Source organism: Canis aureus, chromosome 1, assembly GCF_053574225.1.
Source record: "Canis aureus isolate CA01 chromosome 1, VMU_Caureus_v.1.0, whole genome shotgun sequence".
Taxonomy (NCBI): domain Eukaryota; kingdom Metazoa; phylum Chordata; class Mammalia; order Carnivora; family Canidae; genus Canis; species Canis aureus.
In genome coordinates, this window is record NC_135611.1 from 57640895 (window position 1) to 57658220 (window position 17326).

At 41.1% G+C, this 17326-nt stretch overlaps 1 protein-coding gene across 1 annotated transcript; it reads right to left on the reverse strand.

Moving 5' to 3' along the window:
* Positions 1–870: 870 nt before the first annotated feature.
* Positions 871–8455, reverse strand: FAM162B (family with sequence similarity 162 member B). Its single transcript, XM_077900694.1, has 4 exons — positions 8297–8455; positions 8019–8130; positions 3889–3997; positions 871–1058 (listed from the first exon to the last, which is right to left on the reverse strand). The coding sequence occupies exons 1-4, from the start codon at positions 8442–8444 to the stop codon at positions 960–962; spliced, it is 468 nt and encodes a 155-aa protein (XP_077756820.1). The 5' UTR covers positions 8445–8455; the 3' UTR covers positions 871–959.
* Between the last annotated feature and the right edge of the window lie 8871 nt (positions 8456–17326).

Here is a 17326-nt window from a genome sequence, read left to right on the forward strand (position 1 = left end):
TGTGCCATAATTGCATGTAGTTTGAAAGTTGATGAAATGTGCTTTATGGTTTAGTATGTGCTGTTTTAGGGACATGTGTGTGCTATGTTCCATGCATGCTAAAAAAGAATGTATATATTATTAATTTACTCACATCTTTTATATATTTACTAATCAGTGGAATTTGTCAGTTTCTAAGAAAGATGTATTAATTTCCCCAGATAATGGTGGGTTTGTCCACTTTTTTCCTTGTAGTTCTGACAATTTCTTATGTATTTAGATGCTAAAGTTGATAGTTTTACATTGTTCTGGATCAATGCAAGAGTCCTACCTAAATACAGTGGAACTTTGGTTGAAAATTAGTTTAGATTTTACAGAATGCTTAGTGAATGACATACACAGAGTGCTCATTTTAACATTAACTGTATTAGCCAAAAACTGGACCAAATATCCAGATAAACTGTTGCATATTCATACAAGGGAATACTAAAACAAAATTAAAATGAATAAACTCATGCTATACAAAATTTGTGGAAGGATCTCATAACATAATGTTGAGTATAAGAATCCACCCTCACAAATGCATATTGTGTAATTCTCCTATAAAGTTCAAAAACAAGCAAAACTAATCTATGGTGATAAAAGTCACAACAATGGTTATTTTTGGAGGGTAATGACTGACAGAGGGCACAAAGGAGGTTTCTCAGGTGTTACTGGTGTTCCCCATCTTGACCTGGGCAGCGGTTATGCAGGTGTGTTCACTATGTAAATATGTTTCAAGCTGTATACACTTTTGTGCATTTTTCTGAATGTAGTTCCATTTCAGCAAAATTTTGCTAACAAGTAAAGATAAAAAGACTTTGTGCTCTTTATAAAATAAAACCATGGCAATTATTTTGCTAAATATTCTATTTTACCTATCCTTTATTGTTTGTAATAATAGTCATGATACTCTGATTAACACTTCATCACTTAGCATTTCACTTAGCCTTAGCCTGTGCAGCCAATGCAGCTTCTTCACGCCACTTAGCTTTCTTTGCCAGGTTCCAACTTGTTAAGGATTCATGTCGTTCTGCAGCCTGAAAACAAACAAACAAAAACAAAACAAAAAACAAAGCAAAGCCTTGTGACTGTCTGGAAAGAATCTTTTTACAGATAGACATATATAGGAGATACTCCAAGAAGAGAAGAAAATTAACTCAAGACATCTGTCACAAATAATATCCAATAAAAATGATCCTTTGGTAGAGAAAAAAGTTTTTAAGTTGTTAGACTTCTAGTCAACAGGATGACTGACATTGGAAATCGGCCCTGACTCCCTTGGCACACAAAGACATATTTTTTGGATAAAAAATAACAAAAATATTTTCAAATAGTTATGCTCAAAATCAAGAAAGGGAAATCCTTAGGAATCAGAATGGGAAGATCTCAAAAGGCAGGGCATAAGCAGGATTGAAGACAGGATAAGGAGGAATGGCTTCAGGGAGAGGGGCAAATAGGGTTTTTAACAGCTGTGGGCTGGGAGTTTAATCTCTACACCAATAGGTGAGGCCAGAGTTAGGATCTGGGGTTGGAAGTATCAGATACTCCAAAGAAATGACTACAATCCCTCACACTAGCCCAAGGAACTGGCAAAGAAACTAGGCATTTACTGCGGGGGTGGGGTGGGGGAATCGGCTCAGAAAAGGAAGGATGATCAGCATCATAATTAGGATGGAAAAATTCTATCTAGAAAATAGATCTGAGGGAATAATCTAAGTGCAGTACAGAGACACAAATACAAAAAATAGAAAATAAAGTTAAGAGACATGGAGAATACAATTAGACGTTCCAACATACATGCATAATATGGAAAGAATAGGATGGGCGAAGAGGCCATATTTGAAGTTATGAAGGCTTAGACTTTTTCAGAAGCGAGGGAAGCTATTGGTCTTCAGACTGAAGAGTGTACAAAGTCCTTAGCAGAATAAAAAAAATGTAATAGATATTGATGAATGCCTAATCCACCCCTCACACTTAATATATCCACAGTACAGGACTTGGTGTGTTTTGCCTGTCGTGTCTATCAGTTCTCTCCCCAGCTTTACACATCTCCACAAATGGTGGCACCATCCACCTTGTTGCCGAAGTCAAAAACTCAGGCTTTTTGGTTGTTTCTTTCTTCCATTTTCTTTCCTCTTCCCACATCAAACTTACCACAAAGTTCTATCCTTTCTATCTCCCCAAATATATCTCAAATTGCTAACCTTTTCTCTACCACCATCTATCACAACCTCAGTTACAATATATGCATTAATTATTTAAAACAAAAGATGAATTGGAGACAGGCAAGAAGGATAGCTGTGAGACCCTTTAGAAAAGACTGCAATCAACTAGGAAATAGATGTTGGTTATCTCAGACCAGAGTGATATCGGGAGAGATGTTGAGGAGTGGTCCAACAGTAGGTATATTTTAAAGTGGAGTCAACAGGATTGCTGACGTAGAATGGCTTACTTGTGAGCAGCTGGGAAGATGATAAAATAGTGAGCACCTGGGCAAGGCCTTTTTGGAGGGGGTGGTCAGGGAAGGTCTCTGATGGGAGTGAGAATAAGCCAGCTATGGCAAGACCAGAGGAAGGAAGGAAAGCCTAGTGACAAAGGGGTTAGCGTATTTAAAAAAAAATAGGAACTAGTGTAGATGGAGCATAATGAACAAAGATGTTATAAAACGAGGTGGGTCTAGACAGTATCAGACTCTTGTCTGTCATTTAGGAGCTAGAGAATTATCACCTTGGTGGACAGTCATTTTATCTACAGGAGGCTATATACGAGAGATGACAAAGTTTCTATTTTTGTTTGAATATTTAAGAAATATTTAGGAAGTTTCCCATTTGATGAGAGTCATTTCAAAGCACACATTCTCTGCCACGCTAATAGAAATGAATGGATACGTACATAACATAGTAAGCTTACAGCCTCAGTCCTTATGTGAATTACTGGGCCCAGATACTCTCAAAAACCTAAAAAATAACCCAGGGGAAGAGTCACAGAACTAGGGAGACTGGTAATCAGCTACACGTGCCCAGAGAGCAAAGATGTATGGGCCCAAGCAAACCCTTCTACATGATGCGGCAGCCAAAACTTAGTTCCAACTCTGGCTGTGCTAATAGGACATAGTTCACCAACAAGGAAGTTACAGTCATGCTCTGATGGGTCCAGCTGCAAATGCCACAGTGAAGAGGGACACTGATAAACTGCAGTGTGTTCAGAAGAGAGCTCAAAATAGAGGGAAGTTGTTAGAGGGGAATTAAGACTGGAAAAGAGAAGACTTGTGAGGATGTGTTAGATGTCTCCCAATACTTGTGGGGCTGCTCTTCATGGTAAAAAGCAATCAGTAGATGAAAGGATTTGGGGAAACAAGAACACAATTAGAGTAATCAGCTCTTAATTTCTCTCTGGAAACCACGTACTGGAGATGACAAGGAAAGGGTTCACATACAGGAATTAGACACACAAGTTGACCTTGATCACTTCCAACGTTTGCCTTTTCTAACGATTTAATGATTCTATGTGATAGCCTATGATTGAGTTCATGACTTAAAGAACGATCTAGTCTGGGTAACTTTCATACAGCAAACTTCTTTTTGTGCAGATTTTAAAACCGGCTATGAACTGTTTTGTTTTTGTTTTTATCTTATAAACAGAAACAAGCTTTGGTTCCTCCTGTCCATGTAGTTTGCACTTGTGGACTCAAATTTCCATGAAAGAAATTGGTTCCAGGAGGACAGATATTTATGGGTGGCTCAAGGTGTTGAAGACAAAATTGTGCTTACACTGAAAGCACAGCACAATAAACCCCAAATTGAGAACAAAACTCATAATATTTCTTGAAATTCACCTGTACAGCTTTATTTTAAAGAGAATACTCACCCTTTTGGCTGACGCTATCACTGCAAAACAGGCGATAATGGTGAGTCCAATCATTATGTAACAAGCTTTCACTCGAGCCTTGTTTCTTGCAGCATCTATCATTTCTGGCCTAAACCAAGATGTGTATTCTGTTAATTATATTGGAGCAATCTGCTTTTTCTCACTGGCATGATAGATAATCATTTGTTATGTAAATATTACCCAAATTTCCCTCAATGCCAACCGCAGATGTGGAAGACACATCCCAAACCTAGCCTGTTACATTACCAATTTCAAATTAACAGGTATATTTAGGTCTGAGTTACTGTCAGTCAACATGAATCTACAGTGTAGTACAGTTTCTGATTGTTCAAAATATAATGACTAGAAATGATGGTCTGACTCTCCATCATTTTTTAGTCATAGATCAGGGTAAAGAATTTATGTATGTCTATGACTCGTGTTCATTTGCCCCTCTATTGTTTTTTTATTTATTTATTTATTTATTTTTTATTGGTGTTCAATTTACTAACATACAGAATAACACCCAGTGCCCGTCACCCATTCACTCCCACCCCCCGCCCTCCTCCCCTTCTACCACCCCTAGTTCGTTTCCCAGAGTTAGCAGTCTTTACGTTCTGTCTCCCTTTCTGATATTTCCCACACATTTCTTCTCCCTTCCCTTATTTTCCCTTTCACTATTATTTATATTCCCCAAATGAATGAGAACATATAATGTTTGTCCTTAAGTGAGCTTCATTTTTAGGTTTTTTTAAAGATTTTATTTATTTATTCATGAGACACACACACACACACACACAGAGGCAGAGACACAGGCAAAGGGAGAAGCAGCTCCCCATGCAGGGAGCCCGATGTGAGACTTGATCCCGGGACTCCAGGATCATGCCCTGGGAGGCACTAAACTGCTGAGCCACCCAGGGATCCCCTTCATTTTTAGTTTAGTCTTTTAAAGATTTTATTTATTTATTTTGAGGGGGACAAGGGGAAGGGGCAGAGGCAGAGAGAGAGAGAGAGACGATCTCAAGCAGACCCCCACTAAGCCAGGAGCATGAGTGGGGGCTCCATCTTAGAACCCTGAGATCATGACCTGAGTTGAAAACCAAAAATCATCCACATAACTGACTGAGCCACCCAGGTGCCCCTCCCTATTTATTTATTTATTTATTTATTTATTTATTTATTTATTATCTATCTATCATTTATTTGAGAGAGAACAAGCAGTGGGGAGAGAAGAGAGAGAGAGAGAGAAGCAGACTCCCTGCTAAGCAGAAAGCCCAATGTGGGTTCGATCCCAGGATCCAGAGATCAAGACCTGAGCTGAAGGGAGATGCTTAACTGACTGCACCATTCAGGCTCCCCTCTCCTTTTAAGTTTTAAACAGGTTGTTTTTTTTTAAAAAACTTATTTACCTCATTTTATTTTCTCATCAGACTCCCAATCCCTTCTTGCCCCATCCCATCCAATCCTGAATGGAAAGGTCCTTTACATTTTGTGAGGACCACTATGAGAGAAAAGGTATTTTCTTTGTGGCTTTTGCATGAAGTTTTAAAAAGAAGTGATCAAAATCACAAAGATTTGTCGAAGATAAAGAAAAAGTCACTTTCGTTTTCTTATTATTCTGAAATTTTATATACTTATTGAATACTGGGGAGACTTATTAATATAAAATTACAGGCAAGTTGAGATTTTAGCAATGCTATTTAACAAATCAGTATTAAAAACATAATCATGCCTGTGGGCCTTTTATACTGAAATAAACTTTAACAATTGGCCACAAGTTTATAGATACACATGATTAAATAATGATTCTTGAGAATGTATGCAGCAGTAGTCTTTCTTATCTAAAGTCAAGTTTAAACAGAATGTAGTTACATTGGAAAAAAATTCAGAAAGACAAGTTGAGATTTCTCTTAAGAATGAAAAAAGTTTTCTTTAACTTTTCCACCAGTTTAAAAAGCACAGAAAACCAGTATCTAGCCTGTTTTCCTTAGATTTGAGACAGGTTAAGATGCACATTTTAAGATGTTGGTTGCAAACAGGTGAATATGAAGACATTATTAGATTATATTTGTTGCTGAGTTTTGTTCCAGATGGAGCCTAGAAGATATGATCTTTTTTACCTATCCATCTGGCTTTGATCTGCTATACCAAATTAGTTTAGCACTGAAAAAAAAAAAAAAAGAAAAAGAAAACCACAACTATTATTAAATATCATTAGTGTGTGATAAAAAAATTATAGGTCACTTGTTAATTACATGTCCATTAAGAGCATACAAAGTGAAAGCTGTTCACATTGTAAATCTAATACTCAGTTTAGGAGCCATATCCCTCTTAAATAACAATGCTTTAAAAAATTACAGAAAACAGCAAAATGAAAAATATTCAAATACTTTATTTAATGTTTCCAACCCCAAACCACAATTCCTTTCTTAGACATCTTATTCAAAGTTAAATTCTCCTGTTTATAACACTTCTTTTGACTGTGATCCTGGGGAAATTAAATGATTTCTGTAAAATGGTTCTCTTCACACATAGAGCTATATTAATGTAATCCTGGGCCTGCCGTCTCTTGATGAGCATTAATTTACAATACTGCAGCTTCTTTACATTCTTTTTTTTTTTTTTTAGTTATCAGTTGATTTATTATTGAAGTATTGATCACTCTGTTATAGCACTAAAACTCAAAATTCCAAAAAATTAAGGACAGTGTTTTAGCTTTTCTGAGTATAATTTCTGCTTTGGGCTAAGTCTGTAGTTTCAGAGTCTATTCATTTTAAGACAAACAATCTTTGTTTTATAATATTGAAAAATGTCTCTGTGGTTGAATAAATGTTGAATGCAGATTCAAATCCATTGTTATTTCAAATTCCATGCCCATTCCTCATTAAATAATTAGATCCAAGAAAGGAACAAAATGTTTGAGAATTCATTATTGAGTGGACATTTCCCATATTTTTTTCATTTATTTGATATGCTTTGGGTAACTATTACATTAAAAAGTAATAAAAGTGTTACTGAAGTAACATTGTGTGTCAACTACAATTTAAAGGATATAAATTTAAATTTCAAAAAAAAGTAGGTAATATGTGCACAGCAAAATGTAGGCCTAGTTTCCATCATCCATTCTACTAGTCATTGATTATATTGTATAAAAATAATATACAGGACATCTAAAATCCTTATTTGATATTATAGTTCTAGTCTCCCCATTTTTTTTAAAGATCAGTTTAAAAAGTAGTAGATTGGTTTTCTTCTTAGTTTCCTTCATTCTCTCTTAAAAATTGACTCCCTTGTAAAAATGCTGGGAAGTGGGATCCCTGGGTGGCTCAGCGGTTTGGTGCCTGCCTTTGGCCCAGGGAGTGATCCTGCGGTCCAAGCAAGGGTCGAGTCCTACGTCGGGCTCCCTGCATGGAGCCTGCTTCTCCCTCTGCCTGTGTCTCTGCCTCTCTCTCTGTCTGTGTCTCTCTCTATGCCTATCATGAATAAATAAAAAATCTAAAAAAAAAAAAAAATGCTGGGAAGTAGTTTGGGCTTGCATAAACCGAAACTGCAGAAAGACAGTTTTTACTTGTTTGGACTAAGTTAAATGTACCCTTGGGGTGAAGTCGTCACGTTGAGTTTTATCATTAAAGCGACCCTCTGTCTTGGGCTTGGGATGCTGAAGAGGCTAGGGATGCTGACCTCCGAGGGTCCTGGCCCCGGGGACACCCGGTGCTCGGTGGGCTGCAGAACCAGCCCCAGGCGTCTCCAGCCCCAGAACGGGAGGTCCCTGGACGCAGATTCCTCCCAGAGACTCTCAGGCCCTCCCAAGAGCCAGGATCCTTCGCTGGGCGGGGCAGGGAGCTGCTCCCAGGGCAGAGCGCCTCTCCCCCTCTGGGGACCCCGCAGGACCCGGAGTGCACGCGTGGGCCAGGCCTTGTGCGCGGCCTCAGGGCTCAGCTTGCGGCTCCGCGCTCTCAGGGGCAGGTGTCTGGCCGGGGGTGGAAGTGCCCCCTGAACTTCTGGGTTTTCGCTCAACTTCAGCCTCTCCTTGTAAGCTTAGACGCCCACTGTCCCGTCAAGGAATCTGACCTTTAGCCGACCAAGGGGAGGTGATGCCCCGGGCACGGGCCGCGGCGCGCCGCACTTACGGGATCCGAGGCGGGATGTCCTCCATCGCTTTGAAACGCCCGGTCCACAGCAGGATTCTCTTATCGAATTGCGAAGGCTTGTGCTCGGCGGGAACCCGGTGCACCTTTCCTGCTGCGAAAGCGCAGGGGTGGACGGAGGAACCGACTGACCGACGGCACGGCGGCTCAGCGCACGCGCGCCCCCACCTCCCTCGGTCCCCCCAGCCCCGGCTCCGCGGCCGCCGCCCCGCCCCGCCCCGCCGCGCCCCCCTCCCGGGTGGTTCCCAGCCCCGGCTCACCGGGACCCTGGGGCCCAGAGCCGCTGGGGGCCCGGCCGCTGCAGTAGCGGGGCAGACCCCGAGGCCGCACAGGCGCCGTGGGCCGCGGGGCGGCGCGGAGGATGCGCCCCAGGCGGAGGCGCAGGAGGCCCCCGACGGCCGCGAGCATCCTGCGCGGGCTTCCCGGGCTCCCGGCCGCCGGCCGAGCACTGCTCCCCGCGCCCCGCCTCGGCCCCGCCCCTCATCCCCCCGGCCCCGCCCCGGCCCCGCCCCGCCATGCCCGCCCCGCCCCCTCACAGCACTGGCCCCGCCCCGGCCCCGCCCCTCGCCGCGCTGGCCCCGCCCCGGCCCCGCCCCTCGCCACACTGGCCCCGCCCCCGGACCCCGGGTCCCGCAGCTGGACGTGCGCACTCGCTCCCCGGCTCCGCCCCGCGCCCGAGACCCCGGCCCCGGGTGGCACGACCCTGGGGGCCGAGTCCCAGGCTGCGACCCGCCCGCCTCTGCGGGAAAACTCTCGGAGCAGATTCACGACCCCCTGAGACTGCTCCCTGCAGCTCCTTTTAAAGGCATTTTTCTTCGTATGGAGTAGAAACGCGTTTCCCTCCGGCTATCACCCTTTGGCTCCACTGTTTGGTTCCAAGAGAATAAATCTAAACCCCCCGGAAAGAACCAACAGTCCTTCAAGGGCAGGACACGCCAGATGTTGCACGTCCGTGTGAAGACATGCAACGAACTTCTGAATTCCCCACGAAGGCAGTTCTTGAAGCTGGCTCCTCATCGCATCCTCCACTCCCATGCCTTTTCTCTTATCTAGGCAAAACAACCTCAGTTGCTGCAATTTATTTCTCTCCATCTCTTCATTTCTTGCTAAGACCACAAACTCTCCAAACGTTCTTCAAAAGGAGCCTTTCTTCTACCTTCCACCATTTTCCCTCTGCAAAAAAAAAAAAAAAAAAAAAAAGGAAGTGGTGGGATCAGCTAATCTCTGACATCCAAATGGAAACAAGGACTGAGGAAAGGGCTTATTGGAAAGCTGTCTACACTGAAGGACTTTACTTATTCTGCTTACTTATGCTAGGTAAGAGTGCTCTTTGGGATCCGGCACCTGGCCCAGCTCACCCTCCTCCTGTTTTTTTCCGTAGGGTTCCTTCCATAGCCAGACACCGCCTTACACTTTTCGTTGGATCTCCAGATATTTCTTTCTTCCTAACCAGACTGCCAGGCTCTTGAAGGCAAGATCTCTGTAACTCCACTGTCTCTCACATAACAATGTTTAGCAAAAGAAGAGATTCATACCTCTGGATAGAAATTTGCATTTAAAGGAGTGGTTGAAGAAAGAACACAGGCTTTGCCTTCATACAAAGGTTGAAACCCCTGATTTATGACTTAAGAGTCGCACAATCATGAGCAAATCATTTATGCCATCAATCATGGTCTCATTCGTAAAAGAATCCCTACCTCTCAAGTTCCTTCATGCAAAGACTACAAAAATCCTACTATATGCCAGCTACGGCTCAGAGCTGGGGATAGGGCCCTGAACAATGTCAAGTGGGAGTTAGTAGATGAAGAGACAAAAAGCAGGATGAAAAAAAAGGAAGCAGGGGTAGAATGAAAGCTATTTAGAAAACATAGCTAGGGATACCCCTCTTACTGTGCCTGGCAGGCAGATAATAACATTTCAAAAGATGTTATCATTTCTTCTCTTCACATCTTTTGTTTCAGCAGTCCTAAAACGCAAGGGCATTTTAATTTGTGTAATCTCATGGAGGCAATGTTGGAGGCTATGACCTCCCAAAAGGTAAAGGTTATGTTTCATTCAACACTGTATCCTTAGGATGTAGCTGAAAAAATTGACACTTCGTAGATCCCTTATAAGTATTTGTTAAATGAATAAATGAGTGCAAGTCTTCAATAATAAAATAGACTCGGTCTGGGCTAGTTTAAGAAAAGACTGAAGTATTTGAGGATGTGCCACATGATGAACTGAAGGAATTCCTGTTTGATGAAGTATGTTGCCATAGGTAATATTTGATTGTTTCAGGAATTTGCTGCTTGAAAATTCTCCTGTTGTTCAGATGTGTTCCTTTTCCTTTTAAGATTTTATTTTTCTTCATGTTTCTGAGAAAAACATCTCTGGGAAACAGCCCATCATTAATAGTTCACCAAGGAGTATTAAACTAGCCAAGTAAGTTTATTTCCCTGGAAAGAACTAAATGTCAAACATCTACACATGATTTTCTATCCCAAGCTTCTCTAGAGTTGCAGAATGACAATGTGATTGAATAAGAGCTTCTATCATGAGAAAAAGAACAATCTGCATTCTATTTTCTATTCCTTATGGGATTAAAATGTCACTATTTGGCAGTGGTCTACATAAAAAAAGTACAGCTGCGTGAGAGATGTTTTCTTTAGTTCTAGAATTGGACTAAATTAAAAAAATACTCAAATCATCTTCTAACAGAAGAAAAAGCTAATTATATTCCTTCCTTCCTTCCTTTTTTTTTTTTCCCAACAAGGACAGCTTATTTATTTTTTCGATAAATATTTCCTGAGTGCCTCCTGTATGCCGGGCACTGTTCAAGGATCTGAGGTTGCAGTAGGCAAGCAAATGCAACTCTTTGCCCCTCACAGAGCTTATTACTAATATGTGGCAGTTTTATTGTGTACTATATTATATTATTTTTCAATCCCATGGTTCATCTGATTTGTATATACTATTTTCAGTTTTGTTCCTTCCAGGCTTGATTTTGATTAGCATGGTTTACCTTTCCATTTCTTAGTATGGTTCATGTTTCCATTCCTTATGGTTACTTTAGTTACTTCTTAAGATACACTGTTAAAAGTAGGAATACATTTTATTTAATTTTTATTTTTTTTTAAAAGATCTTATTGATTTATTTGAGAGAGACAGAGAGAGAGAATGAGCAGAGAGAGGGAGAAGCCAACTCCCTCCTGGACAGGAAGCCCAATGCAGGGCTGGATCCCAGGACACCAAGATCATGACCGGAGCAAAAGGCAGATGCTTAACCTACTGAGCCACCCAGGCATCCCTATGAATCCATTTTAAATAACGCTATTATATAGACTGAGTGGAAAGTGTGGGTAAATTTTAAATTATTTTATTATTATTATTTATTATCAAGAGCCATTGTGTGCTCACCACTGGGCTAAGGCAGGAGAAGCCAAGATTGCTGCAGAGCTGTCCCTGAGAGGCTCCCACTCTGACTCAGATGATAGTCCGTCATCAGGAAATGCCTTTCTTCCTAAAGAGGAGTTGGGAGGGAACTTTAACTAGTTTGTTTTCCAATCCCCTACTAGCCTCTCTGTGGGGAAAGTTCTAAGGTGACAGCTTACCTGCCGATCCTGCTCAATGTAGTCTCCAATTGGTTGCTTCGGGCAACTTCAATGAAGTAGCTGGTCCAGGCGACGGCCCAGTCACCCAATAGGAATGAAGCATAGGTTGACAACACAGGCAGAAGCTAAAAATGAGATCTGAAAAACCATTCATGAGCTCCTACGTGCAGATCTTTTTTTTTTTTTAATTTTTATTTATTTATGATAGTCACAGAGAGAGAGAGAGAGGCAGAGACACAGACAGAGGGAGAAGCAGGCTCCATGCACCGGGAGCCCGACGTGGGGCTTGATACTGGGTCTCCAGGATCGCGCCCTGGGCCAAAGGCAGGCGCCAAACCGCTGCGCCACCCAGGGATCCCACGTGCAGATCTTCTTGTTATTCCTATTCATTCCCATTTTCATTGCAGCAGTTTAATCTTTCATTCTCTCTCAAACATGCCATTGTAATGGCCCCCCAAAGCATTTTCCCCATCTCTAGTCTGTTCTCTCTCTTGTTGTTCCTCTGCCCAGCCTCTGGGAGATAGCTTTTCTAAGGCATGGATGCAATCATGTAAATCTTTCGTGGGCCCATTTTTTCCCTATTCCCTCTCTAATTTTTCACTCCACATCCCTTTCCATGAAGATGATCCTGAAAGAAATCTTAATGTGGCAGGAGGACTCTTTGAAAGTCTCCTGCTTGGATATCTTGGGTAGTCTGGTTCAAATTCTCTGCCTTTGTCATATCCCTAGACATTTAAAATGTCACTAACCGCAGGTAGGTAGGTCACATAGAATTGTTGTGTGCTATTACTGAGGCACAACAGCTACCGGTTAACATCACAGTTTACTTCTGGCTTGGAAGGCTGGTAGGCATGGTATGTGTAACCAGTTCTCATCAGGGCACGGCAGGCTTCTGACTGGATGAGTTGTTTGGGGTCCTATTGCTCTCAATAGGAGTCTGAGAAATACATTCAGAATATAGCAGGTTGGATTAACCGCTCCTGCACTGTTCAATAGTACATAGCTTTTATTCTGGAAATAGCAAATCTGAAATACATTCGTGTTTATTAAGTACAAGTCTGTGCAGATTGCCCCCCGGACGGTGAAGGGGCATCTGCATTGGCCACGTCTCTCACATTCTTGGGCTGAAAGGTTATTTTTGTAGTCGACTTCGATGTCTGTTAAGGCTCTTTCATGTGTCAGTTGTGCACAATTTCCCAATCACTTTATAGGAAGCAGCCTCTGGTCCTACCCCCGTGCTCAATTTCAAACTCCAAAATTCCTGGTAACAATCTCATGTGACAAAATTAGCATTTTATGGTCCCAAGGGCTAAATCTGCTTCAGACTTCTCCCTCTTGAGGCACAATAATGACTTTATGTAATTCAAATCTTAGGCTTGGCTAGAATTTTAGATTGACTTACTAGTGCTTCTCCAGCTTCCTGTCCCACACCACCCTCTTCAGACACATATAGAGAAGCGGTCTTGCAGAATGAACCAGACCCAATATAAATGTCCAGCATAATACCTTTCCTATATGATTACAATTAAAGAAGGCTGCTCATAATCATAATGTGAATGACGCCACCCCAAATTCCCATAAGATAATTACCTCTTGTCCTACTTGCATTTGTACAGATCTTAACTCCTTTCAGCTGCTTGTCTCTCTCTTGATTTATGAGGTCATGTTTTCTCAGAAATTGTGAACTGACCTGTTTGAGTGTTTTGGCTATTCAGGGATAAAAATATCAAGTTATCAAATAATTTTTTTTTTCTCTTTCAACCTTTTTACTTGGGGCTACTCATACTGATTTCTGATTTCCAGTGAGAAGTATAGTTGTCATATCTAGGCAGAGCTAATTAAAAGGGCAGGGACTAAGGGTTTTGTTTTGTTTTCCATACCTCTCAGTATACCACCATCTACAAATGGAAACAATTATTATTTATGATCATGATAAAAAGGATTTACAAAAGAACCTGTTACAGATGATTAGCACAAATCATTTAAATTATGGGAGCTCTCCAACAAGAGGTTTGGCTTGGGTTGAAGAACCAAAATCTAGGGAAATTTTTTAAGGTTGAAACTGCATAATCAACCTAAGAGAGTGTTATAGAGGTGAAAAATCAGCTATTTTGTTTGTTCATTAATTTCTTCATCTAATCTCCTGTTTTTTGCATTTTCATTATTATAAACTATGCTGCAATGAGTATTCCTGACACATGTCCTTGGGTGCATGTGTAATAGGTTGTTCTGGGGTATTTACCAGAAATGAAGTTTCTGAATCTGGGAATAGTCTCATTTTAGAAATTAAATGTTGAATTGAATGTAATGATAAATATTCTGGGATTTATTTAAAACAAAACTGGCCTCCCTCTCTGAGCTCAGGTCTGCTTTAGGCTGGCAGACTGCCATGAAGATGGGAGTGTGTGGTCAGTTTCCTATCTATCACCTCCCTGCTTTATGCTTCTCTTCAATATCTAATTGGCCCTACCTCTCATCCCCTTCACAGGTCCCCCAGGGCTCCCTCAAATCTGGAAAGGAGAAAGGGGAGGAGGAGAAGAAAGGGAAGAGAAAGGTCTTGTTTCACAGATTTTTGTGATCTGATGTAGGCAGTCTCTGTCTTTGATGGCTGTCAGAAGCTGACCCTTTTTCTTGGTGTGGGCGGGGTCTTTTTATAGGTTCCTGAGACACACGTGCAAGCCCACCATGGTATCAGTGGAGTGAGGGCTTGCTCCTGATGCAGCCACCTCTCTTCCCTGCTGCTGGACAGATGGCTTTAGTCACAACCTTTTGTCTTTAAATGTCTTAGTCGTGGATCAAACTCCAGAGTACGTGTGTCAAGTTCTCCAAGAGGTTCTTCCAAAACTTCTCTCCTTGGGTTTGAAGTGGGAGAAAAGAATTTCTCCTCCGCCCCCCTCCTGCCAATCCCATATGGGAATGAGGGAAATTCCAAAGCGCTTCAACAGGTAGGCAGAGGGAGAGGGAGAAGCAGGCTGCCCACAGAGCAAGGAGCCAGATCTGGGGCTCCATCTCAGGATCCGGAGATCATAATCTGAGCCCAAGGCAGATGCTTCACCGGTTGAGCCACCCAGGTGCTCCACTGTTGAATTTTGTATGCTGATCTGTATCCTTTGATCCTGATGAACTTAATTATAATTCGGTGGGTTACATATTTTTATGATTTTGTACATATTGTTGAATTTTCTATTTATTTAGTTATATTATCAAAAAAATAAGGCATTTGAGTTGTTTCTTTCCCACTTCTTTCCCTCCTTGTAATCATTGGCTATGTCCTCCAGAACAACATTTATAGGAAAGCATGGTAGTGGATTTTGTCCCTGACTTTGATGGGAATACTTTCACCATGAAATCTAGTATTGGTGCTATGGTCTAAATATCTGGATCCCCCCGAGATTCGTTTCTTGAAATCCTGACAACCACGGTGGCAGTATTATGAGGTGGGGCCTTTAGGAGGTCATTAGGTCATTAGGGTGAAGCCCTCATGAATGGAACTAGTAGCTTTTTTTTAGAAAGGCCCAAGAAAGTACCCTTGTCTTTTCTGCCATGTGGGGCTACAGTGAAAAGATGGTCTTCTAGGAGGCGGGCCCTTAACAAACAGGGACTCTGCCAACAACTGGATCTTCCAAGCACCCAGAATTACAATAAATAAATGTTTGTTGTTTGTAATCCACTGAGTTTATGGTATTTTTGTTGTAGCAGCCTGAATGGACTAAGACAATTGTCTTTAAAGTTTGGATGGTGTAGGGGTACCTGGGTGGTTCAGTGGTTGAGCATCTGCCTTTGGCTCAGGGTGTGATCCCAGGGTCCTGGAATCAAATTCTGCATCAGGCTCCCTCCAGGGAGCCTGATTCTCCCTCTGCCTATGTCTTTGCCTCTCTCTCTCATGAATAAATAAATAAAATCTTTTTTTTTTTTTTAAAGGTTGGGTGGTGTATTAGTTTCCAAGGGCTCCCATAACAAATTACCACAAACTGAATGCCTTAAAACAACAGAAATTTGTTCTCTGAGCTCTGGAGGCTAGGAACTCTAAATTGAGGTGTTGGTAGGTTCATGCTCCTCTCAAGGCTCTAGGGAAGTATCCTTCCTTGCCTCTGCTAGCTTCTGATGGGTGCCATCAATGCTTGGTGTTCCTTGACTTATAGATGCATCTCTGCAATCTCTGTTTCTGTCTTCACATGGGCTTCTCCCCTGTGTGTTTGTCTCTGTGTCCAAATTTCCTTCTCATAAGTATGCCATCATAAGACTTTGGATGCTTGGATTAAAATCTGCTTGTTAAAAAAAATCTGCTTGTTATATTATTTATTATGTACTGACGAATTTCATTTAACCAGCAGATTTTTAAAAAGAATTCTCATCCTTAATTAAAAGCTTGATTGAGAATAAAATTCAAAGACCAAAAAAATTAGCAATTTTAAATATTGTTCCATTGAACTCTGGCACCAGTACTGCTGTTGAGAAGCATGGTGTTATTCAGATTCTTAATCTTCAGAAGTAAACCCTTTCTTTTTCCCCCTTAAAAATTTTTTGGAATCTTCTCTCTGGCTCTACTGATTTAAAATTTCAAAATGAGGTGTTTTGGCGTGGATCTCTTCTCATCCAAAACACTTGGCATTTTTTGGATTCTGTTTTCAAAAACTCATGTTACTTACTAATGAGAGTAATGAGTGATTTCTTGAAATATTTCTCTGATAAATTCCAGTCATCATTTTCTCTGTACTCTATTTCTGGAAACTATTTAGATGTGGTCTCTTAGAGTCTTCTGATTTTTTTCTACTATTTTCAATCTCTTTTTCTTTTAACTTACTTTTTAGAGATTTTTTCTCAAGCTTATTTTTCAACTCTATTGTTTATTTTAACATATATTTTGATTGTCTCCTCTGTGACAAAACAATCCTAAGCACCGTGATAATGTCAATGACTAAAATGAAGATCTCTACTCTTTTGAAATTCTTACTCTGTTTGGAGGAAACAGAGTAAAAACTAAACATTGTAAATAGGAAAATTAGTATGTTAAAAGTTGCACAAAAAAATTAAAAAAATAATGTAAGGAGGATTCAGAATACCAGGATAGAAGACAGATTGCATTTTATATAAGGTACATATATTTTGAATGTTCAGTCAACCGCATTTCTGCAGGGAATGATGGTTGAGTATGAGATAAAGAAAAGACTCAATTCAGGAACCTTGGAAGGCATAGTTGTCATTAAACGGAGAAAAATATAGGACTGTAGGTTGGAAAGGGTTTGAGGGAAAAATTATGTAGTTCAGTTTTGTATATTTTGAGTTTAATATGTATTGGAGTTCTTCAGAGAAACAAAATACATATGAATGTATATCTATGCATCTCTTTCTATCTATATATCTATCTGTATCTATATCTATATCTTTACTGTCTCCTCAAAATATATGTGTATATGGAGAAAGAGGCAGACAGAGAGAAAGTGAAAGAGTGACAGATTTTAAGGAAATTGCTTGTGGTTTATGGGATTGTGGGAACTGACAAATTCAAAGTTGGCAGGGAAGATCAGTAGACTGGAAACCCAGGGAAGAGTTGGTGTTGCAGCTTAAGTCCAAAGACAGTCTTGGGGGCAGAGTTCCATCTTCTTTAGGGTACTTCAGTCTTTTTCTCTTAAGACCATCACCTGCTTGGATGAAGCCCATCCACATTATGGAGAGTAACCTGCTTTACTCAAAGTC

Coding starts and splice junctions, on each gene's coding strand:
- FAM162B (XM_077900694.1), bottom strand. CDS start 8,444: ATGCTCGCGGCCGTCGGGGGCCTCCTGCGCCTCCGCCTGGGGCGCATC. Junction 8,131..8,296: donor CTCTGGGCCCCAGGGTCCCG/GTGAGCCGGGGC, acceptor GCGCTTTCGCAG/CAGGAAAGGTGCACCGGGTT. Junction 1,059..3,888: donor TGATAGCGTCAGCCAAAAGG/GTGAGTATTCTC, acceptor GTTTGTTTTCAG/GCTGCAGAACGACATGAATC.